The following is a 25,647-nucleotide window of genomic DNA, read 5'->3' as shown; positions in this document are numbered from 1 at the left end:
CCTTTCTTCTTTTTAGTACATCTGAAAAATATCCATCTATTAGAAATACAACAGAGGGATTTTATTCTTACTCAACAAGGAATATTTTATGGGAGTTTAATACATACAGAGTAAAATTAATTCAGGAAGAAACATTGTAACACCAAATGCTTAACATAATTAAGCCACTGAATATTTATTGTGGAATAGGCATAAATCCTAACATACATTATTTCCTGGGTACCAAGCATGTACAAAGAGTGAAGCAGGACGTAAGCTGACACCAAGGTTGGAAAAAAGTGGAATGTGACGATAACCTGCAATATGACACCAACCAATTAATGTATTGTATACAGTGAAAAATACACAATAATACATATATGACGGTTGCATCTTGTAAAGTATTAGTGTGAAATTCATTCCTCAAAGAATCAGAAACATCAAAATCAGTACAAAAACTTGATTCTATCAAAGTTGTATTTTAGTACAACTCCTTATTTGCTGCAGTGTAAGAGAATGACTCTCATTCATTTAATAGGAAAAACAAAATAATGCAATTTCAGGTACATTAATACAGAAATTTGCACAATTATTTCTGTTGACTGAATTTGTTCATTTGTCAAAGAATGTTTCACACAGTCCTGCTCAGAAGTCATGTCACCCATAAATAGCAACTGTGAAAATCTACTCTTTATTAATGATAGAAATACTTCAAATACAAGTATAAAGACTGGAATTTTCTTCTTACTTCCAAAGGTCTTGTAATGGATTTTGCAATGCAATATAGTTAAATACAGTACATGTAGAGGTTTAACATGTGCAGTAGCTATTACAAAAATGTAGCAATTATAGACAACCTTTGGAAGGAGATTTGATGATTTCAATGTGCTCTACACAGTGGTGGGATTCAATTTTTTTACTAATGGTTCTGTGGGCGTGGCTTTATGGATATGGCATGGCTTGATGGGCATGGCAGGGGAAGGATACTGTAAAATCTCCATTCCTTCCCCACTCCAAGGAAAGGTTACTGCAAAATCCCCATTGCCTCCCAATCAGCTGGGACTCGGGAGGCAGAGAATAGATGGGGGTGGGGCCAGTCAGAGGTGGTATTTACTGGTTCTCTGAACTACTCAAAATTTCTGCTTCCGGTTCTCCAAAACTGGTCAGAACCTGCTGAATATTTCTGTTCTGCATAAGAAAGGTCATCAAATTAATCTATGAAAACTTTTTGCAGGACTAGATCCTTAGGGATTCATTCTAGGCACTATGAGAAATCTCTGACTTGATATAGGGCAAATTCCACCATTAAGCAAAAGTCTTCATCCCATGTTTCTCATTGAGATCTTTGAACATCTGATTCAGACTCACTTCATGTAGTTCTGAAAGTTCCTTCTCCTGATCCATGATTTCAGAGATTATCCCACTTCAAAATGTCCATAAGCAAAAGCAATACTGAAAAAGGAAAGCAGTAAACATACTGCCCCTAAAAATAACCAAGCAACCTTGGGAGACACACTATTGACTACTGATATCATGGGAATCAAAATGAAAATAATCAGCTGCTGGCTGTTCAAAAAAGAATCTCCAAACAGTGGAGTTCTCAATGCTCTCTAAACTTGGTAGTTTGCTTCAGACACTTCATTACCCATTTCAGTAAGCAAACAATCAAGCTTAGAGACTCCATAGTTTAGATAGATAGATAGATAGATAGATAGATAGATAGATAGATAGATAGATAGATAGGGAGGGAGGGAGGAGGGAGAGAGGGAGAGAGGGAGAGAGGGAGAGAGGGAGGGAGGGAGGGAGGGAGGGAGGGAGAGAGAGAGAGAGAGAGAGAGAGAGAGAGAGAGAGAGAGAGAGAGAGAGCAAGCAGTATGTGGAAGTGTGCAGTAACATTCCTGTTATTAACATAAAATTTGTAGTTTCCAGAAACTGAAAAAGATTATACATGAACACTAGCATGTTAATTTACGTAAAAGAGAAAACTGCCCAGCCCATAACTCTAATATTTGAAAATTTTAAAAAATGTAAGTTGACCCACCATTTAATCATACAATGTCATAAAGTAAGGGAAGAATAGTTATTTGAACAGTTCTGGAATCAACAATAATAGAAACAATATTACAATGTCTTGAATGATATGCCTCACATAGTAATCAAAAGAAATGTTATGATAAAAAAGTAGAGAATTGGAACACTTTCTATACACAAAAACAATCAGTGTAATACCTCTATTTATGCTTAAAAGTGGCAATGTATATTGACCAAGGAAATTATTGGAAGCAAGAGAAAACTGATCTTCTACAACAAAACGAACTAAGGCAAGCTCTGGAACACGGATATGAAATGTGAATGTTTGATTCCACCTAGGACACAAAGCTGAAATAAAAAAAGCAATATCAGACAAACAATTTATCTAAAACAGTGTTTTTCAACCTTTTTTGTGCAAAGGCACACTTTTTTCATGAAAAAAATCACGAGGCACACCACCATTAGAAAATGTTAAAAAAATTTAACTCTGTGCCTATATTGACTATATATAAAGTAATTCTCCCACGGCACACCTTACACTATGTCACGGCACACTGGTGTGCCACGGCACAGTGGTTGAAAAACACTGATCTAAAACACTTTATCTTCTGATTGTTAGTCATTATTTCTTCTCAATTCTTTTTTCTGGTTATTTCAAGTGACTACAAGAATAGAAAATTGAATGATTCACAAAATGAACAAGAAATATATTATTAATTATGCTTACACCTTTGGTCATAATGAAATCAGGATGAATACAATCTCATCTATTCTCTTTAAAAGATATGGTGTTCACATGAAGATCTCAAATTAATGTCACCTTTGCAGTGGCTATCACCTTACTGCAATTCTGCTGAAAACCTCTCACAGTTCTAAAATATACATTCTGTTGATAGGAAAATAAACTGTGTTTAATATATATATATATATTAACAATTTCCGCAATTCTACTAATCTCCACTCTGTCTCATGCAGGGGTATCAAACTCAATGCCAGATCTGGTCTGGGGGATGCTTAGATCTGGCCCATGGCTGCCCTGGAAACAGTGAAGGACCGACCTGCAGTGCCTCTGCCAGAAAAAACAGCGCTCGGGAAAGTTGCGGGCAGCCCTCCTGAGTTTTTTTACTGGCAGAGGATTGCAGAGACCGTCACAGCTGAAAACGGAGCTCAAGAGTCCGTTTTTGCTGGCAGAGTCCTTGGGGCACCACAGGCCCTGACATGAATGACATCGACCTGGTCCTGTCCTCCCTGAGGTCAAACACAACCCAGATGCGGCCTTCAATTAAATCAAATTTGACTACCCCTGGTCTTATGGATTGTCTACTCATATATCTTTAATGAAAAGTATACAGCCATGGGCACCTGTAACAACTTTTCTAAAGTACAACAGGAAGGCAGGGCTTGTCAAGATGACATTGAGAAGCCCCAATACACTAAGGATGTTTGTGATGAAGGAAACTCATTGATTTGCCTCTTGATCAGGGAATTATGTTAAGACGTGTAAAATTCCAAGATTATTAAAGACAGTATGCCATACTTTGCCAATTTCTATACCATTCAGATGAGTTAAAATTCTGGGAAATTGTAGATTCAAAGTATCTGGAAGCTATCAGGCTACAGAACGCTGCCCGACAGAATCAGTATGATCCACTTACCATTGCCCTTCACAACACAACTCTGTTGTTTTGCCTGGTCTTCTGGAACGCCATAAATTTCTAGTATAACAAGAGGGTCGGCTTTGTTAGTTCTTGAAAGGTTGCTAGGTGGTAACTGATGGCCACTAATAAGCTGCATAGATGCAGGAAAAGATACCAGTGTTAACTAGGATGCTAAAATTTAAAATTATTACTAATATTATTAATTATTATTTAATATTATTACAAGCATTAATATTTTTCCTATGAATGTTTCAAAGCCTATCGTAAAGTATTGTGGGAAGGGGTGGGGTTTGTTGCCTCCAGAATAATTGGTTTTTAAAAAAAAATCATTGCATTAAACTCTGTACTTTGCTGATATTTCAACTGCAATTTGTTTAATTTTTACCAAAATTGTATCCTTCCAGAATCACAGAAATGTCACTGGCTCGCAAGGTAAAACTATAGAATAAAGTATGAAATATAGACATGCAACAAAAGCTCAAAAGAGAGCATGGCCTCAGGGCCCAAAAGCCCTCACAAAAATTTCTGCCTTCAGGGTTTTTTGAAGGAAAGACTAACAGTGTTGGAGACAGATGAATCTCCAATAGGTCATTCTTAGGAAAAAGCTCCCTCACTGAAAACCAACCAGGTGGGCTTTGCCAAAATTTCCTCTGAAAACAAGTGTGCAAGAAAAAAAACTCTTCTTGCACACTTATTTCAGAGGGTACCTCAATAGGAGTCTGTAATAAAGTAAAGCTTTTTGAACTAAAGTAAGTACTCAATGCTGGAAGTTGTTTTCTATTTATATCTGCATCATTTCATTGCATTTTCAAAGATGGTTTGCCATTGCCTTCTTTCTGAGTGAGAGTGACTACCCAAAGTCATCCAAGTGACTTCAATGCCTAAGCCAGGACTGAAAATTGAGCTTTTCAACTTGCCGTTCAGTGTCATAACTTGTAATCAAACTGCGACACTGTCTCTCGCTCTCTGCCAGAATTTATAAAGAAAAATAAGCCAACTTAAGGAAACAATAAAGGATAAGAAGAAACAACAACACTGTTCTCTGAAAAAAATATGATACTGAATTGAGACTACTGTGATACCATACATTCATGCCGTTAACTGACAGCCTTCACATTCAACCAGTATTTCTGGACTATTCCAAACCAGACTAATTACAGAAATTGTTCTACTCATTTGAGAGCATTGCTTCCTAGATACATATCTTTTTTTTCAGTGATAAAAATACTAATTTAATCTCATAACAAATAAACTGTGCTTTAAAGATCATTAAACCAGACTTTTCATATCCAAATTGAATGCTCTAGTCATCAGGCTCCCCAGTAAACATGTTCACTGTGGGACTTTGTAAAGACAAAGGCAAAGGCAAAGTTAACCAGATAATGAGACAGTGCTAAGAGGAATATGTCCTTCCATCTGAATTCTTATGCATCAAACACAGCACATCACCATCTTAGAAACCTGGTCATCTATTCATTTTTGATTAGTTGGAATAGTCTGAGGATGAATTAAAAAACTGAAATGGTTTCTAGAAATACACCATCCTGAAAGTATTCATGCTCATACCTTATTATGAGTATATCATATCTTATTATATCACACCTTATTATGTTCTGGATGTGATGAAGTACCATCTCTGATACTAATCCTATCCCACAAAAACTGTACCTGAGCAGATGAATCCAGACTCTACCTAGCACAAAGATATCAAAAATTCTATCTTTTTATTTTCAAGTCAATCAGATTTTTATAACTCACATTTAATATCTCTAGTTCAGATGCTACCAAGCTTAACTGATGATCTGCTTGGGTCATATATTTATTTCCATGCTGCATTATCTTAGCCAAGAGTCATTTTATCTAGCAGCCAAAGCATAGCAATCCAATTAATTGTACAGTATTACTTGTGTCTGCTTAAAATTAAATCTTATTCTTTTCAACTGTATTTATATCTTAGATCTGTATGCAGCCTTCCTCAATCTGCCACTTGACAATTATATTAAGAATTGAAATCTCACAACTTCTGATCAAGTGCAGTTTTTGCCCATACTGGCTGCAAATTCTGAGCGTTAGAACTTGAGATTTTCAAAATGCCAGGTTGGGGAAGAACAACACTTATTAAAAATATGTATACAAATAAAGTAACAACCAGCAACCAGTATACAGAAATAACAAAGCAGAGCAAATAGTCAACTCAAACACCAGTGTGTCCCTAAGCAAGAACTAAAAATTTTAATCAGCTTCTAAAATTAGTTATTATATATGTGAAACCATTCCTATCTCCTTATGGGTCATTTTAAAATGTGAACATTGAAATCATCATACATACACCTTAGCTCAGAAACATGCCATGCCATCATGTATATTATAAAACTCTCTGAAGAAGATCATATTAAGTATATGCAAATATATAATATAGGGGTCATGCTGCAATGATGACACCAGCAAATTTTTGAGCTCAAGAATTCAGGCAGAAAATCCAGAAAGCTGCAGTAATAAGCATTTGTAAAAGCAAATCAGAGCAAATAATATAATTTAAATGAACTTACTTTAATTGTAAGTGTAATTGCTTGATGGTTTGCAGATATATTATATGGGTTAAATTGTGTGTTTTCGTTTCTCAAGAATTCAGGTTTCAATATATAGCCACAGCCACCATTATCTGAAAATTTCCCAATTTGAAGATCCATTTGTACTCCAGGTGTTTGAAAATTTAAGGCCACTGTATAAAGGTGAACATTTAAAAAATTGATGAGAGAGAGAGAGAGAGAGAGGGAGGGAGGGAGGGAGGGAGGGAGGGAGGGAGGGAGGGGGAGGGGGAGAGGGAGATTGAGATTCTATATAAATTCTGATGTAATGGGTACAATTTTTTCCAGATATGCATCACTGGCTACAAACTAATACAACTGCAGGCATTCCAGAAAAAAAATGAAAATAAAAAAAGTTAAACCAATTTGTGTTTGTAAATTGCATTATCTATTTTTGTGAAAGAAGTTTCATGTATATTCATTTGCATAATGTATGTTTATGCAAGTTTTGTTTGTTTTGTTTCTATCACTAGGGTATGACTTTTAATCAGAGCTTCTGGCAACTGCTTTTTAACAGGTTCTACAGTCTATGGTCAGAAAATGCTTGAAAATCTCTATTCTAGTGGGTGAAACCCTGAAATTAGCTAGCTTATCCCTGACTTAACCCATATAATCAGAAATGTAATTGAAAGAATTCACCTCTTGTACTTTTGTGACTACATAGCATGAGATTTTCTCCAGATGGCTGCTGCTTCCTCTCTTCTCCTTGTCTAACATTCTTAAAGTTCACAGCATAGTTTACAGCTCTCACAGCAGTCTCCATTGCTAAATCCTTTCTCAAATTTCAGTTCTTCAACAGCTTCATCTTGGACAGTCACAAGATGACAGCCAAAAGACATGGAGGGATGAGGGAACCCTTCAATTTTCGCTTGCTATCGAGTGGTTGATATATTGAACAGTCAACCAACCAAGCCATAATTTCAAAGTATAAAAAAACAAAAGTTCAGCTAGCTGATGGTATGATGGGAAATAAAAATTTAAAAAAATGCAGTGCATGGAGAGACCGAAGTATTAGGCCTGCCACATTTTCACATGGTGAATTATGTCTGTCAAAGGAATCACAAATCAAGGCCCTCCTAATGTTGTTGATTAAAGCTAACAATGGGAGCAATTAATCAGTGGACCAGCATCCCTCTGGAAGTTGTGGCTGCTCCATCACTGGAGCTTTTCTAGAAGAGACTGGGCAGCTATTTGTCCATAATGTTATAGGGTCTCCTGCTAGAGCGGGGAGGTTGACTAAAAGACCTCCAAGGTCTCTTCCAACTCTGTTGTTCAGTATTCTGCACGGACAACAGAGCAGGACAGTCTCAATCTGAGTGGGCAGTAAGGATGTGTTCTAGTTCCGACCAATGGAAAATATAGAATTATTGTCTCCTATGATATTGAAGTTATAAATGCAGTCTAATTGCATTTATTACTACTAATTCATATACAATTTGTAATCTAAATTTCTATGATTTTCTTCATGAGTACTATTGCCATTAATGTATTTATGGAATCAATTTCTATGATTTTCTATATATGTATAGAAAAATAATAAATATAATAATATATAAATACATTTATGTTTTATTAAATAAATAATTTTCAGCTTATTTTTTTTAACTAAGGGATTCTCAGATAATGATTCCTAAAATGCTGGTATGAATTTATGCAACTGCCTCTCAAATAAAGCTAATGATTTCATTGGTTTACGGTTAGGCAAGAAATAAAGTACTTTGAATAATTAAATTTAAGCTATGTATCAAATACAAAAATGATATAATTGTACAATTTTACAAAATAAAATAATTTCATTGGAAATAAGTAATCTCCCCCACTCTCTCAATAAAATTTTAAAACATATTCTTAAGGAGAGAGATGAGTATGCTTGCTTTCTCTAATTCCTGAAACCTGAGTTTCATTTTGAAAGCAGCCGTTGTCATTCCCCAAAGTAAAAATTTCACTTTACTCAATGAAATTGGTGAGACACAATATCTAAATATAATTTTCAAGAGTTGCACTTCAGTCCATATTCAGAAACTTGCTAATTTGCATATCATGTGGTATACTGTCATATTCTTTTTTGAAATCAAGATACATTATTTACAGCATTCCCAAAATTTAATGAAAATGTACTATTGGTGAAACACTGAAAGGCAAACTGATTTTCTGTCCCTTAAATCCATTCTGTTATTATGGCCATTGCAAAAAAATAAAAAGAGCATTTAGGAGACTATTTCCATTTATTGAAATTCAGCTATTAAAAACAAATCACGAATTTAATAGATTTAAAATAATTTTCTACATAACTATTCCAATATACAGAGAGGGGTTGACATGTAGGATAGGTGGTTATACTCTACATTTATATTAGTTAAGTATTTGATGTAGCTGTTAACACTTCAGGCTAGAAACTGGGCTACTGTGAGTTCTAGTTCTTCCTTGGGCACAAAGCCAGCTGGAGGATCTTGGGCCAGCAACTTTCTCTCATTCAGGAGGCAACAGCAAACCACTTCTGAAAAACCTTGTTAAGAAAACTGCTGGGACTTGTTCTGTCAGTTTCTGAGAATCAAATACAATTAAAAGGAAGAAGAAGAAGAAAGTATTTGTTTTTTTTTTTCATTTTAAGGGATAGTGTTGGTATGTTTGTGTGCTTATGTTTTGCTGCTTCCAAAATGCTTTTTCTTTAAAAGTCTGAAATTGAATGTAGAATTGATTATTTTGTCCTCACATAGTTTTGCTTTTAGAGAACAATGTGCATAAATTGCATCCAGAATAATTTTCAGTAGAGACGTCTATAGCAGATTTCATGAAATATGATAAATCTAAAAAAAAAAGGAAGGCTAGCAACCAATCATCTTTGGAAGATTAATTTTTTTGCCATTGTCTGGTATCTCTGCCCATGGAAATGGAAAAGTGTAATAGAAAAAAAATCCTGGGAAAAGCAATATCTTTCTTATAAAATCCCTGTCACAAATGGGCCCATGCGCGCGCGCACACGCACACACACACCACAGATAGATATCCTTAATGCTCACATAAAGAAGGCCTGGGTGCAGAGATGAGTCTAAACTAGACTCCATCCAATTTGACATTTCCAGAAACATTCTAGAGAGTAGGCACCGTATTTCTGCCACAGAGCACATATAAAATCACACTACAAATAGTGGGCAATCATTGAACACCTAAGTCTAAGACACAAAAACATTCTACCAAGCAATTTAGTTACAAAATGTCTTGGCTTTTAAATTTATTTTTAGAGTAGCTGCATGCTACTTGCTCACTTAATAGTTCAGGGTAACCTATAATTAAAACAAGTCTTAAAACATTAAAGGAACAATAAAACAAAGCATTTTAAAATGGTTATTCGATTAAAAGAATGAAAAGAATGAAAAAGTCTGTTATGCCAATAGCAAAATCCTAAACTGGCAGCTCCTGCTGGTTAGCACAGATTCCGAGGTATCCTTCTTAACGCCCTTGGCACACCATTCTGCATCAATTTCAAAATTTCTGAACCAAAGTTAACATTAGCACCACATAAAGCACAAAACCATAATCCAAATAGTAAATTATCATTGTGTGATTATAATCTTAGAGAGATTACTTAGAGATAGTTAAGACCTTTAAGACAATAGGGAGTAGAACATAGTTTAAGCATGCAACAGACATAATATTTGGAAGCAACTCAGATCGACACCTCTCTAATTAAATCTCTTACTGTAATATGTAGGAGGAATTACACCACAATTACACTTATTAGATAATCTGTTATTATAACTATTCTCAGCCTTCCTGTGGAATTATTTTTTTTATTATTCTGATCTACCTGGCAAGTTTGTCAATGGTCTACAATGCTGAAGCAGCAACATTCCCCTAAAAGACTGTGAGCCTTTATGATAGTATGCATGACACACAATGATGCTATACAAAGGTGTGAGTTAAATTTATTTTTTGCAGAAAAATGAGGTGGATCTCTAAATTAACAAACAAACAAGGTTAGTTAGGTTCTACATGGCTCAGCAAATATAGATTGCCTGCAACTGCTCTAAGATAATTGTCTAAAGAGTCCAGAGTTGCTTAGTGAATGAGTAGGCAGCTAAGTTGGATGAATAAGTGAATAAGCAAGCAAACAGACAGTCAAACAAATTCCTTTAAAAAGATTTAGAGGACTTTAACAACTTTTTCAGAAAATGATTCTTTTTCTATAATTTTTAAGAAGGCTTTCTATGTCTGCCTCTACCAGTAATTTTGCCTATGAGAATGTCACCAGACATTTCCAGAAATAATCTGATAGCTGCCTTTCAATAGACCAAAAGGTTGCTTATGTTCTTTAAAGGAGATTTCTCGAATAATAATAGAGGTTTTCTCATTATGATTTCGCTGCACAAATATTAAAGAGTCAAAAGACATACATTTGACATTAGGCAATGATTAAAGGAAAGGGACTGAAAGAGCACCATCCTTTGCGACATGTTGTAGGATTCCTTAGAAATCAAATGGGATATAACAAAAATCTATCAGAATGCTAATATTATGGAGCTCTTATGCTCTCTACCCTTCCAAGGTGGGTAAAATGAGGACCCAGATTTTTGGGGGCAATATGCCGACTCTGTAAACCACTTAAGAGAGGGCTATAAAGGTAAAGGTAAAGGTTTACCTCGCACATATGTGCTAGTCGTTCCTGACGCTAGGGGGCAGTGCTCATCTCTGTTTCAAAGCCAAAGAGCTGTCTAAAGATGTCTCCGTGGTCATGTGGCCAGCATGACCAACTGCCGAAGGTGCACGGAACGCTGTTACCTTGCCACCAATGGTGCCTCCTATTTTTTCTACTTACATTTTTACATGCTTTCGAACTGCTAAGTTGGCAGAAGCTGGGGCAAGTAACCAGCGCTCACTCCATTACGTGGTACTAGGGATTCGAATCACCGAAGAGCCAACCTTTCTGATTGACAAGTTGAGCATCTTAGCCACTGAGCCACCAAGTCCCTTAACTAGGCTATAAAAGGAGGGCTATAAAGCACTGTAAAGAGGTATATAAGTCTAAGTGCTATTGCTACTTGCACATCTGTGTAAATATGTAGCTATCACCAAAAGGCATCAATTACCTTGTTTCGAAGAAACTTAACCCCAAGTAAGCATTGTAGCCCCAGCCTTGCTGCTCAGAAATGAAATGCCCTTAAAATATACTGTATGTTGACATATTTTCCTGTATTCATGAACAGCACCATTATATCATATCTTCTTGGTCCATTTAGATTAGTATTATGCTAATAACCATTCTTCAGAAATCTAAAACAAAAATGTTGCCCAGACCTTCATAAAATTGCTAAATATTAAGTCCTAGCCTTTTTAATGCATAATATATGCTGTACCTTTCTGTCCCCTTACCTAAACCTAACAGCAGAATTAACCAGTTAATTATATCCAGAAATAAATCTTTAGTCAAAATATAGGCAGTTCTCAACTTACTACAGTTCATTTATTGACCATTCAAAGCTACCACGGCACTGAAAAAAGTGACTTATAACCATTTTTCATACATGACCGTTGTAGTATCCCCTTGGTCATGTGATCAAAATTCAGACCCTTGGCAACTAACTCATATTTATGACAGTTGCAGTGTCCTGAGGTCACATAATCACCTTTTGTGAGCAAAGTCAATGGGGAAGCCAGATTCACTTAACCATATTATTAACTTAACTGCAGTGATTCACTTAACAACTATTGCAAGAAAGGTCATAAAATGTGATAAAATTCACTTAACAAATGTTTTGCTTAAATTGTTAAATTGTGGATGTAACTTGAGGACTACCTATACAGTAGTTCTCACAATCTGCTATAGACTTCTCTACTGGAAGAATGCTACTTGCACTGTTATTCACATCTGCTGTCCAGAATTTAGCTGTGCCTTTTCCTTTCTTCATAGTGGTTTGATGATATGTGCAAAAAATAATTGCTACTGCCAAAGTGGTATATGTGTAGAGGAGTGGAGGGAGGGGGAGAGAAAAGAGGTAGTCCCGGTACCAAAAATTTTCATAAAAGTATGATCTTCCAAATCTAATTTGTTTCAACCAGATTATATATGCAGTCAATGCATTATGAAGTTATTCTTAGATCTTCTTCTGCCTCAAGGCAAAAGAGGCTACAAAGTGAAGTGAAAAGTGAACTCTATGGAGCCTAGACAGGAGAGGAGAGCTGCAAGAACAAAGGTAGATTCCTTTCTCTGCTCTATACATTTCTAAGAAAAGAATAAATTTGCACAGAGGAAGGTCAGCAAAGTTACTTTAAATATAGAACTCTTGCAACTTCATATAAGAATCTAAGAAATTGATGCTTTAAAGCTTAGGATGAAACAGGTGAAGATTAATGGCTGCCTGGAAGTTTCTTTTTAGGCAAAATATCTGCACTAGTCATGTTCTTTCAGAAGCATAGTCTGAAGTCTCTAAAGACAAATGAGAAAGCTATTCTAATTCCTGTCATTACCTACTATATGAAGTTGGAGGATATGCTGAAATCCTCCAATAATCTCTGAAGAAAGAGAGGAAGCTCTACACTAGTTGTTGGAAGACCAATCACTCCATTCATACCACAATATGACCATGGAAATCACAACACGTAGAAAGGAGCTGCCAATATTCCACCTATTTAGGTGCACAAACAGAGAATTTTGTATACAAGGCATATTCAAATTGACTATAAGTCTGTCTACTGTTGTTACAGCCTCCTAAAGCAAACCCAATTTTGGGAGCAGAATTATGCCACTTCTTAACACTAAACTCTAAACACATACCGTATTTTCACGACCATAAGCCGCACCGGATTGTAAGCCGCAGTATCAGTTAATGTTATTTTTTTTAACTTTTTTCACATATAAAGCGCACCGGGTTATAAGCCGCGCTCAGAGACCCGGCTCCCCTTGGTTCCTCATCGAATCACGTGCGCAGGTTGCAACTGTAACTCCGTCTGCCCGAGTTGGGGCATTTTCTGGCTTGGGACGCTCTGGCGGCTTCTTCGGGAGGCAGCCTCCAGCCCCGGCACCTTTCGGCCGAGCTTCTCCCGCCAGGCGGCCGCCTTCGTCCGCTGAGCGGCCCCGCGCAACCACGCCACCCCGGGAGATCGCCAGCGCGGGGGCCTGGGGCGCCGCGGTCAGGTCGCTCTGTCCTCTCCGCCTCCCGCGCCTTGCCCTCCGCCCGCCCGCCCAGGATGCTGACCTACTGCCATGCCCCGCGCCCACCACTGGCCCGCTCCTGCGCCTCCGCTGCCGCCGCCGCCACCCTGCTCGGAGTCCTCTGGCTGCACGCCTGCTGCGGCATGCCCCATGTCATCCACATCGGTGAGCCAGGCAGGGGGGGGATGGGGGCGGGCAGGGCGCCCGGGTTGCGGTCCCCGAGGCGGGCGGGTGGGCGCACGTGGCAGGCGTCGGCTAGCCGGACATTTCTGGCGCGGGAGGCTTCGGGCTCCGCTGCTCTCCCGGCTCTTGCCCGGCCGGCGTGGTGTGCTGGGAAGACCGGCGCCGCACCGGCCACCCGCGCGCCCTTGACCGGCAGCGCAGAGCCGGCTGGGGCGCGGAGCGGAGTTAGGCAGGGCGACTGCCGGGGCGGATGGGGTGCTCGTCGCCGGCAAATCCTGAAGGGCTGCGCCGGTCTGCCGTCCCTTCTTGCGGCGGCGGGGGTGACGGAACAGCCCAGTCCATAGGGGCTGGGAGCTGGGTGGCTCTCTGCTCTGACTCAGAAAGTAGCGAGGTTGAAGGGAGAGACCCGAGGGACGTGTGCATGCTTGCGAGCTTCAAGTTTGAGCGTCGGGAGGGAGAGATTTTCGATCTTTTTTCACACATAAAGCGCACCGGGTTATAAGCCGCACTGCCGGTTTTTGATAAAATTTTAGGATTTTAAGTGCGGCTTATGGTCGTGAAAATACGGTATATTTCATTTTAGGTGATATAAGCTAGCAAACTCTCCAGTTTTATCATAAGGGAGATATGATAGCTGTTTTCCAGTATTTGAGGGGCGTTCACTGAGAAGAGGAAGTGAACTTATTTTCCAAGGCATCTGAGGGCAGGAGGCCATTAGTGGAAGATCTTTAAAGACAGTTCCAACCTAGAACTAAGGAAAAATTTTCGGACAGTGAGAACAGTTAATTAATAGAATGGCTTGTCCCTGGAAGTTGTGGCTGCTCCATCACTGAACATTTACAAGGAGAGACTTTGTAAGGAATGGTATAGGCAGGGGATTGGACTAGAAGACCTCCAAGGTCCCTTCCAAATCCATTATTTTATGTTCTAAACCCACAAAGCTGCCTGCTTCCACATGCAGATTTCTTTTCTCCCTCCTTTTTTTGAATCTGTGTTAGTTATAGAGAATGCTAGAAGACTCATGCTTAGCGTTGTTTCATAATACTGAATGGTTTAAATACATTTAAATTACTATGCAATATGAAGAAAAAAATATACAGTAACAATAATAATCTTAAAACACATACCCATCTGACTCCCAACATTCCAAAATTCCTGAGGATTATAATTAGAAGAGTTAGTTCGGATTCCTCTAGGATATATTCTTGTGAGAAATCTAAGAGTATGTTGAACAAATTCATTTGCTATAAAGAGACACATACAATACTGCATTATCGAAAGGCATGAACAGCCAGTTTTATAGAACAACTAAAAAATAAATGTATCGATACGTTCAACAGAAATACTGGTGTGAAAATTTTGAATATTGAAAATATTGGTTTAAATCCAAACTACTACTTGATTAGCAACCTTCAATCCATGTCCTTATATTTTAAGTATTATTTATATTTATAATTGTTCCTTCATTTTCCAGAATTAAACCTTAATAATAAAATAATACAAAATATAATCAAGTGACATAATCAACTTAAACTTTTTTTTTTTTTTAAATATTTTATTTCATTTTCATTTTCATTTTCATTTTGTACAATCACTTATATACTGTGCAAAGAAAAAAGGAAAAAAAAAACCCCCCAACATAACACTTCATTCCCCCATACACCCTCTCTTCTCCCCCTCCAACTTTCCTTTCACCCCTCCAACATTCCCCTCTTCTACTTCCCTTCCCCCTCAGACATCTCCCCCTCCCTCCATTTACCCTCCTTACATTCCCTCTCACTCCCTCTTTACTTCTCCCTTCTCTTCCCCTCTTCTCCCCACTTTGGTGTATCCATACAATTCAATTTGTTTTTTACAATAAAAGTAGAAAAAGAAAAAAAGAAAAAGAAAAAAAACGGCAGTACACAAGTGAATTCTTATTGTTCTAAGGATTGAAACTGTAATTCCACCCTCCCCCCTCCCCCCTATAATCCCCCCTCCCTAACCCCCTTACGGCTTCGCAGGTCCCATGCCCGGCATAATTCTTTAACAAGCATTTGAGTATAATAAGGCCAACTAACTTTAAAATTTAAAAAAAGTAAGATAGCCAAAAAGAAAAAGGAAAAATAGTAGAAAATAAGAAATAAAAAAAAAACACCCACACTCACACACAAAAAGGAGAAAGAAACAAAAAGGGTCATAAGCCCACTACATTACCACAGCTTCCCATTATCTATAAATCTTAATCAATGTGACTCATTCCAAATTTCGATTATTTTACTACTTGCAGGGTTTCAAACTATATTTGAGCCAGGTAAGTTGATCAATTAGAATTCCCCAACTAAAAATCTCCTTGCTTTGTCTATCTATTCAAACCTTTAATTTATCTCCTTTTTTATTCAAGTATCCAAACCTTTCTATAACACCATTAACTCAAATACTTCTTTCATTTTTCATTTCCAACACCTCCCTTTCTATCCTTACCCACCTCCACATATAAATTTTTTACCTTCCACCCTGCCTTTATCCATATCCACATAAGTATTTTATCCATATTCGTTGCTCCTCCCATATTTACTCCACTTTCCTGAAGATTCTCCGACCAAACTTTCTTAACCTTATATTGATATAGCAACTCAAACAAACATCAGCTTACGTTCTAGCCCCATGTAATCTAATTAAACTTTCGCTGCCCTTCCCTCTCCCACGCACCTCCCAACTCCGTTTGTCCCAAACCGCAACTCAAAAAGATCACAATTTCCGCTCTCTTCACCTAAAAGAATAGTTCATGCACAATTAAAGTTAGAGTTCAAACAAAATTTCTGTACAATATATGTCCCCAATCAGCAACGCTTCTTTCAGTCTCCATGTCTCATCATCGATATGCCACTTCTCCATTTTATCCCAGACGGAAATCATAAAGCTTTAAAAACATCGCTAGTCTTTATTCTTTAGTCTTCTGCCCTTCCGGAAGAGAAAAGCAACACGCTCCACCTTGTAGCCACGTGTCTCGCTGTTTGTCTTCTCCTTCTCCCTGTCTCTCCCCAGATCCGGATGAATCAGGAAGTCCCGCCTTCAGGGTCTCGTAGTAAAATTTTCGGGCTTCACAGACAGAGTTAATGCGGTGTTTTTGGTCGCCAAATGTAACTGTAATACCAGCTGGGACTTCCCATCTATATGAAATCTGAGAGTTTCTGAGTTCTTCGGTTAAGAAAGCATACTGTCTCCTTGTTCTTAACATTTGAAATGGTATCTCCTTAAAAACAATCAAGTCGTCCCCGTCAATTCTCAACCTCTTTCCGTAGAGCCTCTGTGTTATCTCATTTCTAGATTCCCTTGTAGTAAAGTATATTATTATGTCCCTCGGAAGCTGTCGCTGTTTTGCTACCCAGGAATTCTGGCGGTAAATTCTTTGAATCTGCCAATCAAAGTTAAGTCCCGGACTTCCGACCAAGCGGCTGAAAGCCTCAAAGAATGTCTGTTTCAGATTCTCCTGTTGGTTTTCACGCAGCCCTCTAACACGTATAGCAAAGGCAGACTTGTTATAATTTAATTTGACAAGTTCTTTTTGTGCAGATTCAATTTCCTGTTCTAACTTTTGAATTTTTGATATCAGATTAAGGTTACTTTCTTCCAAAAGTTCCAATTTGTCCTCCGTTTCAGCAATATAATCTGTCATTACTGTTATTACTCCGATTATATCCTGCTTTGCCTGAGCAATTTTAGCATCAAATTCATCAGATAAATCCGAAATCAGTTGATTAATCTCCTGTCTGAAATCATTAAGCGTTTTAAGAAGGAATTCTTGTGTTAGCAAATCTCCCGTGGAGGGTGTAGGAGGCGAGGGTAGCGACTTCCTGGCAGTTTTTGGAGATATATTATTAAGGAGGCGCTTCTGTTTAAGTTTGGGAGCCATTCCAGAATAAAAATAAAAGACAAGCAATCCAGCGAGCCAAAAATCAAAGTCTGTGCTCCCCTCAGATAATCTTTTAGCAATTAGTACGGAGAAGCCTTCAGGAGGGTAGGGTCAGCTAGCTGCGTCAGATCAAGCACAAAAGCTACGAGATCGCCATCTTGTGACGCAGTTAAAAAAAGAAGAAAGGGAGCCTTTTGCGAGATTGAAGCTGGTATTTTAAATAGTAATAGAGAAAGTTCCTCGGGAATGTTCCCCGCCCGAATTGGCTTTTAAATAGCTTAGTTTTGTCCTGGGGGGGAGGCAATCTGCCTAGGCTGCAAAAAAAAGCAGCGCGGAAAACTGGCCGGAGTAAAGGCTCAGCTAATGTTGAACCTCTTCTCCATTCACAGCAAAAAAAAAGCTATGAATTACAAAGAGATCCTAACGACTGACCTTCTCCCTGCCCCTTTCTGCCAGAAAGGGGAGATATCTATAGATCTTATAAGATATACGAACCAGAGTCCTGGCAGGAGCTTTACTTAGCTCCCGACGGCGGCAGCCCCTCCCCTCGAAGCCCCTAATCAACTTAAACTTAAAGGCATATCTACCTCTACACCTGTGTATAAACACACATTGCCTGAAGAAATATAATATATTCAGTAAAAAGAAGACATTTTATTAATCTCAAATACATGTTTTACTTATTAGATATTTCTAATTGATTACAGTATGATCCCTTCATGAGGTTACCATAACCAAAATATATGGGTCACCAAATCAATAGGAGACATTCCTCATGCTGGAATCTTTAGACTATATGTATATATAATTATATATAGTCATGTTTATTTGAAGAAGAAGCAACTAACAACTTGCTTTCAGTCCAAAGCATAGTCTCATAGCTCCTACTGTAGCTCTCTGACATTGCTATTTGCCTCAGTGGGTGCTATACCATGCAAGCAACTTTACAACAACAGAAAACAATTTGGCCAGGGATGATACTACTTCAGTAAGGAGCACATCCTGGTTTAGAATCCTATGATGGTTTTCCCACAAAATAAAAAGCCCCATTTAATATGTTTTTTAAAAGTACCAAAATGTGAGGCAGTGCTCACAACATACTGCATTCCTCATCTGTATCAGCATTCTATTATGGAAACAGTAGAAACAGGTCAAATAAAACAAAGCATCTATCATATCATGTGAAGTCTTAACTTTATTACATGCCCAATGCTTTGGTTTTAGATCAGTAGAAAACCTAAATTTAAATATTCTCAATGTGAATTTAGAAGCACTTTAGGCAGGATTAGGAGCAGGCAGGTGATAATAACCTGTTTTTTAGATATAAAAAGTGGATAAGGGACTAGGCACAGAAAGAGGCATAAGACAAGACAATTTCCATATCTGAATTATTCCCACCTTGAATTGGGCTGAAAGAACCCAATGTTCAGTGTATTGTTCAGTGCATCACATTAGTTGTGCACTAATAACTTATGTTTAATTATTTTAAATGAGTATAAAAGGGCAAAAAACACTCATTTACTTCTTTCTTTTCATATTTCAGTAGAGACAAACTGTAGCAGCCAATTACTGTAGGTACCATGAAGCAAATCTCCAACACAGAACTTATGGTGAGAACTAAATGGAGACTAGAAACATTTCATATCCTCCCAGCCCTGGGCAAATTGTTTAATAAAGCATCTTATTTATTCTGATGCCTAAGCAAGAGAAAACACCAACACCATCTATTTTATTAGTCTGAATGCCAAAAATTACCTTTCAGTTTTGCCAGCTTTCTGGCTTTTGCTTCACCAATTGAATTATTTTCATAAAAACGCTGATTTTTTCTTGAATCTTCAAAGCTTGTAAATTTCTGAGATTTGGTATATATTACAAGTGCCGACAGTGCCAAGGCAATCTTTATTTTCCTTATCTATAAGTAATGAGATAACAAGTGAAGAATGATTTAATTATCTTTTTACCATCCTATCAACATTTATACAAGGATATCAGATAATTTTGGTTGACAATCCTTAAGGAGAAAAAAAAATACTTCTATTCCTATAGCACCCCCCACCCTACAATAGACTTTAGCTTGTAACACCACAGAAGATTATATTGTGAAATTGGATTTATTTGAATTCAACTTTCCGTATCATACTCTCAATCCATTCCAACACAAAAAATCTTGACTCAGTTACAATTATATTGCTGTAGCTTTAAATGATTTAAGAAGCACAATTAATCATAACTAATGTTTACTGAGATATTTATACAAAACTAGATAAAAACTAAAAGAATCCTTATAAATGTAAATATAAGAGGCAGCCTGGCTTGAACAGAAAAGATAGCAGATGTGCAGAAGAGAGTAAGTTCTGAATCTGGAATTCAAAATAGTACATTCCTTAAAGTTCATCACTTAAGCAATAACACAGGCATTTTCTAACATTTCTTGAACTTCAAGTTCTTTTTCATACATTTTTCTGTCCATAGCCCTAAGAAAGCAAAATTGCATTACTTCTGGTAAATGAAAAATAGCAAACCTGCTTGAGATAAATACTAATGTGAGGTTTATAACTGCACATCCATCATACAAACCGACTTTGAAGACCAAATATCTTCCTTTGAGAACTTTCCTAACCTTTGAGGATCAAAAAAGATTTTCAAATGCGAACCAAGAAAGGTCTATTTTTCTTTGAAAATTTAATTTCACATACATACTTTTTGTTTCTTACTGGGGGGAGCTGCACGTTTCCAAAGTGCTTGTCTTTTCTTAACCAGAGATTCTTTAGTGTGCTTTAGCTCATTATTTGACTCTTCGTCACTTGTTTCCTCCTCTTCAAATTCTCCTGTTTGACCATGACTGTCCTTATCTTTCCTTTCAAGTGTTTCTTCAAGTGTTCCAATTTTTTTATTTTTTATCATAATTTTAAATTTTAGTGCCTATAAAAATAAGTCAATATCATAATAGGTTAATAAGACTCGCCATTAACATGTGGGATTTAATTTTAATTTTAACAACACCATTGAAATATATAGTACAAAGGTATCCATCTCCCCTTCAAAATACTTCCACCTGTTCCTCAAACAAGAGTTTTGAGTCTGGGAGGACCCACAAATTGCACACCTGGTCTGCCTGCAGCAGTCCAATCGCATCCAGAATAAAAGATGGAAAAGTCCCTATATGTAACAGTAACATATATATTTTTTTTAATGTTACCTCAGGAGAAGGTAATTCAGTTGGTATGGTGTTATCTATTGTAAATGTAACCAGCTGGTCACGCAGAATACTTTTTAGATAATCCACCATAACTTCCTGTTGTTTAGGACTACAATGATTCTCCAGAGACAATATCAGAGGATAATCAGAGACCTGAAAATGCAATTTCAAAATTATTAACCTCCTTAATTACACAAACAGGAAATACATACAACTAAAATAAGCAATATTGCAATTACAGATATTTTCATTAAGACACAAGAAAATACTATGGCATTTTAAAGTGGTCCCAAGTAAATAGCTCATAGTGCTGTTTCTGTAAAGGGCTTACTTTCTTTTCTGTATGGTTGTCTCCACTAGTGAAAGGACCAAAACCATCTTGGTGCTGAAGAGACCATACATTCCCTCCTCTTTCATCTATTCTTTTCCACTGCAGTTGCAGACATGGGTTGGAACAGAGCTTTTATTTGGTTCTACTCATTTTTAAGAGGAAAAGTTTCTGCCCAACAGATTGTTTCATGGTCCATGTGGTAGGTGCCTTTTGTTTTATGCTGCTGAATTCTCATCATCCATCAAAACTCTGAAGGCATGTGGGTAATTTTAATTAAGAGTATATTAAAACATCTGTCACACATGTACCTACCACAAAGGCATACTTGTCGATCACTTGGATGACGGTCATAAAGCTAATTTTGTTTGTTAATGTATATCCATGATAAACGACAGGATCGTTATTGGGTCCATCCCAGCAATCAATTTCCAGGCACCGGCATCCTTTCATCAGAGCACTTTTTAAAAAAATAGAAAAGGAGTCATATATTTGCTACTGAGAAACTAAAAATGAAAATAATTTGCTGGCATTCTTAGTCTGGTTCAAAGCTAATAGAATTGATGTCCTCTAACATAACTGTGGGAACGTGTATAAAAAACTTCCATTTCAAATTCTACCAAAACATGGACATTTTTCCCTCACAAGGAATTGTAATATGTAGGTTTGGGTCATTTAAAATAAACAGAGTTCCTCATTCAACATTGTCATTAAAGTTTGTTATGACAGTGCCAGCTTTCTCCAGCTGCAGTTGTGAGGAAATACTCAGTATCTGGTCCAAAGGAAAATCCTCAGTGCCTGGTCCAGCTATATAACCCAAATTAAATTTGTTTCATGAAATTTTGTTACTCTATTTTTGGTTACAGCCAGAGATGTTGCTCCGTAGAAAATATATTTTAAGGTTCTCATGCTACAGTACATGATTTCAGTCATTTTGAAATAGCACATTATAGGGTTATTACCATGGAAAGTTGTGGTTGAAAAATACTCTTAGAATACACTTATAACAAAAGCACCACAGATGATTAAAAAGTTGTCTGGCTACAATAGTGTGCTAAGAACTTCACGTATAAGAAAAATGTAAAGGATGTTATTTGTAGATCCTTTATTTTAACTTGACTAGTTCACTCAGAAAAATCCTCAGGAAAGAAGTTGAGTTTCTAAGGCAAGTATTTATCTGAAAAAAATGCACAGTGGGCTATCCAACAGTATTCCCAAAAGTTAATGTTGTAGCACAACTGCTGTAGTATACTATGCAAATTGTGCTTCCACAGCTTCTGGAACGTAAACTATGAATTGCCATTAGGAAAAGACTATTGCACTGTGAGCCCCTGAAGGGTAAGAGTATTAAGATTTGTACCCCAAAGAAAGGATGTAAAACTTGGTCCCATTAATTTCAAAGGGTTTTAAAATCCCAACAACTTCAAAACTCATTACATAGCATCATTTCCTGGAATACTTTAAAAGGCAAATGGGAACTCCACATATTGAATATTTACCAATTTTGGCTTTAATTTTAATTTTTCACGTAATCAAATATAGCTTTAGAATTGTAAACCATTATTCTAATAGACAATGATTTTGCTAGTTTTGTTAGTGAATCCATCCCCTGAATAGTACAGAAACCCAATTAAAATATCCCAGACAGGGATTATCTTCACTTAATTTGTACATATCCGGGGAAAAGTGTACCACTTGTGTAGTTACTTTGGTCCACCCTTGAATTGTTCTTACTGGAAATAAGTTTTTTCTAACATTCAAGTAGAATTTGCCTATCTTAACAAACCCATTATTCCATTTTCAGAACTCTAAAATGTTTGAAAATAGGTTCCGACTTCAGAAACTATTTTGAGGTATTTGTAGAGTGCACTTGTATTCCCCCTATTTCCAAGAGGCTAAATATTCCCAGTTCTTTCTAGCCCTATCAATCTGTGAATCTTTTCCAGTTTATCTGCATCTTATTGAAAACAAATTGCCCAGAAACTGACAGAGTATTCAAGTGTGTCGCCTTTTTTATAGACATATCACACTGCTTAGTCAGTTTTGTCTGGAATGACACCTGAGCCTGCATAAATACTCATTTAGCAATTAATTATTACTCCAAGATCAAATTCACAATTATTATTATTTAATACCTATTAACTATAGATTTGACTTTGCAGTTGTCTAGGTTTAATATCATTTTGTTATTTTCAGCCCATTTCTCCAACCAATCAATACTATTTTAAATTATTTTTTGTTTTCTAGGATAACAATTGTCCCACTCAATTGTATGTAATTTGAATGGAAGAGTTATAATATTTGATTCCAATTTGATAAGAGTCTTTGCACAACACTTGAATACAATTTTTGAACCAGCTTCAAAATTTTATTACAATTCCATTCAGTTCAAAGTTTTTATTACATGGAGTACTTTACCATATATCAATATATACTATGTCTATGGTATTCTCACAGTCTACTAAACAAGACATCTAATTAAAAATGAGACGTTAGCCTGACAAGATGTGTTCTTGATAAATATATATTGCCTTCTGTTAAATACATATTATTTCAAGATACGGGTGGTCCTATATGATCTGCTCTTTGGTATCAGACTAACGAGTCTAGTTCATTATATCTACTTTTCCCATTTTTCGAATACAGTACATACAATACATACAGTAGATAGCATTTTCTAATTGCCTGGCATTTCACCATTTGTCAAAGAGAATACATGATTCTACCACACATCAGCAAATTATTTCAGAATTCTACAATGTAATTCATGGCCTTCTACTCATTCAGAGTAAAGAGGTCTTTGTATTGTCATTTTCACTAAACAGTTTAGTTTTTTTAAAAAATTTTGAAAAGGAGCCTATTTATTTTCCTCTATCAGTATCTATTCTTCCTTAGTAACATGTCCCCTTTCTTACATATGGTCTTTTTTGTTTTCAGAATTCTAATTAGCATTTTGTGTAAATTGTATAGGTAATCTGTAAGGGCTCCTCTCATAACTTAGGAAAGTGAAGACTCTTGAAATGGATTGTTTCAAAAGGAACCTTTAATTAAGAAGAATGGAAGCCGTTAAAGGCAAAGCAACATCTGAATCCCTTTAGGCAATGCAAGTACAATTAAAGTAATAGTGACTCCTCCTCTTCGTTAGAATGCATATTCTAGCCAATACACAACTGTGAAGATGTTTCCTTTAACAACTGCCCTGAGAGTCGAATAAACATACATTCTCATGGCTATCTTCAGTTAGACATTAAAGGAAAACATCCCACATGGCCATCATAAAACATTCCCCAAAAGGTGATGGGATCTCAAGCCTTTCAGTGCCAGGAAACCAGTTGTAAAATATCAGTTGTCACAGGCACTGCCAATAAATTGACTCCAAGGCCCTCCTTCTTCCAATTGAATGACAGTATCACTTTTGGTTTTACAACTAAAACTTTTAAAACCATTTGTTTAGGGACTGTTCAAGTTACAAAGGCACTGAAAAAATGGATGTACGATCGTTTTCACACTTACAACTGTTGCAGCATCCCCATCAGAGGTGGGTTGCTCCCAGTTTGGCCCAGATCGGGTGAATCAGTAGTAGCGGTGGCAGGAGGATCCGTCCACCCACCTTGATGCTTCTGCGTATGCACAGAAGTGTTTCGTGTGCACCCAAACTGGTAGTAAATACATTGGCAACTACCACTGATCCTCATGGCCACATGATCAAAATTTGGGTGCTTGACAACTAGCTCATATTTATTTTTTACATTAGCTTTTTCTGAAATGGAATCTGTTCAACTTGCTCTGAATTTATTGAAATCCACTTTTCTGAAGTCCAAGGCACATGATCAATTGTATTAAACTTTAGTTTCCCTTCACATTAAGAAAAATAATATTAAATGGTTATTTCTTCTTTCTATTGTATCTACTTCCTCAGCTAAGTCTTCTCAACTAAGAAAGTCAACGGGGTGAGGGGGGTGTCACTCGAATATTCAGAATGAGAAATCAATAGGTTTCAAGGCATAACTCTTGCACTCAGCTGCTATTCAGGAGATAAAACTTTTCACCCTTCACAATTGAGTATGTAATCCTTCAAAATAGAGATTATCTGTTCATTTGTCTTTTTTACCTCTCTATTGAACTTTACTGGTAAACTACTATTAGCATTCTTTGGTCACTCGTTTTGTCTGACAGAACCCTATTAAATAAGATACATGGTTTAACGAAAGTTGTTTTAAAGATAGACATAGCAGGAAGCCCTATACAGTCAAGGTAGTACCACTCAGGGCTAGGGCACAAACATTTATTATGTTAGCTTTTTTCAGAGGAGACAAAGTAGAAACAGTTTATTAGCAGCAGGATTATTAGAAGTCACAACTGATTCCAAAGCAGGTTCTCGAGTTTGCCTTTCTTCTCTGTACCCAACTTCTTAAACTCCACCAGGAACCATCCAGAAACAATTAACTATTCTATTGTAAAATATAGATACACAGATTAGGTGAAATGCAGCTCAATAGCAATAACTGCGAGAGTCCTAAGGAACAATCACTTAAATATGAGCTCCATGTGCAGGCCGAAAACATGATTTATCTTGGGCTACTACAAATATATTCCTACTCTCTTACAGAATCTTTGACAATGTTTAAATAGTTTT

General features: G+C 37.0%; 1 protein-coding gene across 7 annotated transcripts in view; it reads right to left on the bottom strand.

The window, feature by feature from the left end:
- Positions 1 to 46: 46 nt before the first annotated feature.
- Positions 47 to 25,647, bottom strand: part of PLCZ1 (phospholipase C zeta 1) — a 45,543-nt gene continuing 19,942 nt past the window's right edge. For 3 of the 7 annotated variants that reach the window (XM_087722827.1, XM_087722829.1, XM_087722830.1), the window contains 9 exons: positions 21,327 to 21,471; positions 20,684 to 20,836; positions 20,185 to 20,406; positions 19,240 to 19,396; positions 14,717 to 14,833; positions 6,218 to 6,390; positions 3,666 to 3,798; positions 2,209 to 2,358; positions 47 to 296 (listed from right to left, as the gene is read on the bottom strand). In XM_087722827.1, coding sequence (XP_087578953.1) covers positions 199 to 296; positions 2,209 to 2,358; positions 3,666 to 3,798; positions 6,218 to 6,390; positions 14,717 to 14,833; positions 19,240 to 19,396; positions 20,185 to 20,406; positions 20,684 to 20,836; positions 21,327 to 21,471 — 1,348 coding nt within the window. In that variant the 3' untranslated portion in view covers positions 47 to 198. Of the gene's footprint in view, positions 297 to 2,208; positions 2,359 to 2,737; positions 2,897 to 3,665; positions 3,799 to 6,217; positions 6,391 to 14,716; positions 14,834 to 19,239; positions 19,397 to 20,184; positions 20,407 to 20,683; positions 20,837 to 21,326; positions 21,472 to 25,647 lie in introns of those variants that run through there. The other 4 variants (XR_015697680.1, XR_015697682.1, XR_015697681.1 and 1 more) reach the window with 4 other exon arrangements.

This window comes from Thamnophis sirtalis, unplaced genomic scaffold (genome assembly GCF_051295495.1).
Source record: "Thamnophis sirtalis isolate CommonGarterSnake01/CBP01778 unplaced genomic scaffold, rThaSir2_p1.2 scaffold_9, whole genome shotgun sequence".
Classification (NCBI taxonomy): Eukaryota; Metazoa; Chordata; class Lepidosauria; order Squamata; family Natricidae; genus Thamnophis; species Thamnophis sirtalis.
The sequence above is the reverse complement of the archived record's forward strand: the minus strand, read 5'-3'. Positions and strand labels throughout refer to the sequence as shown.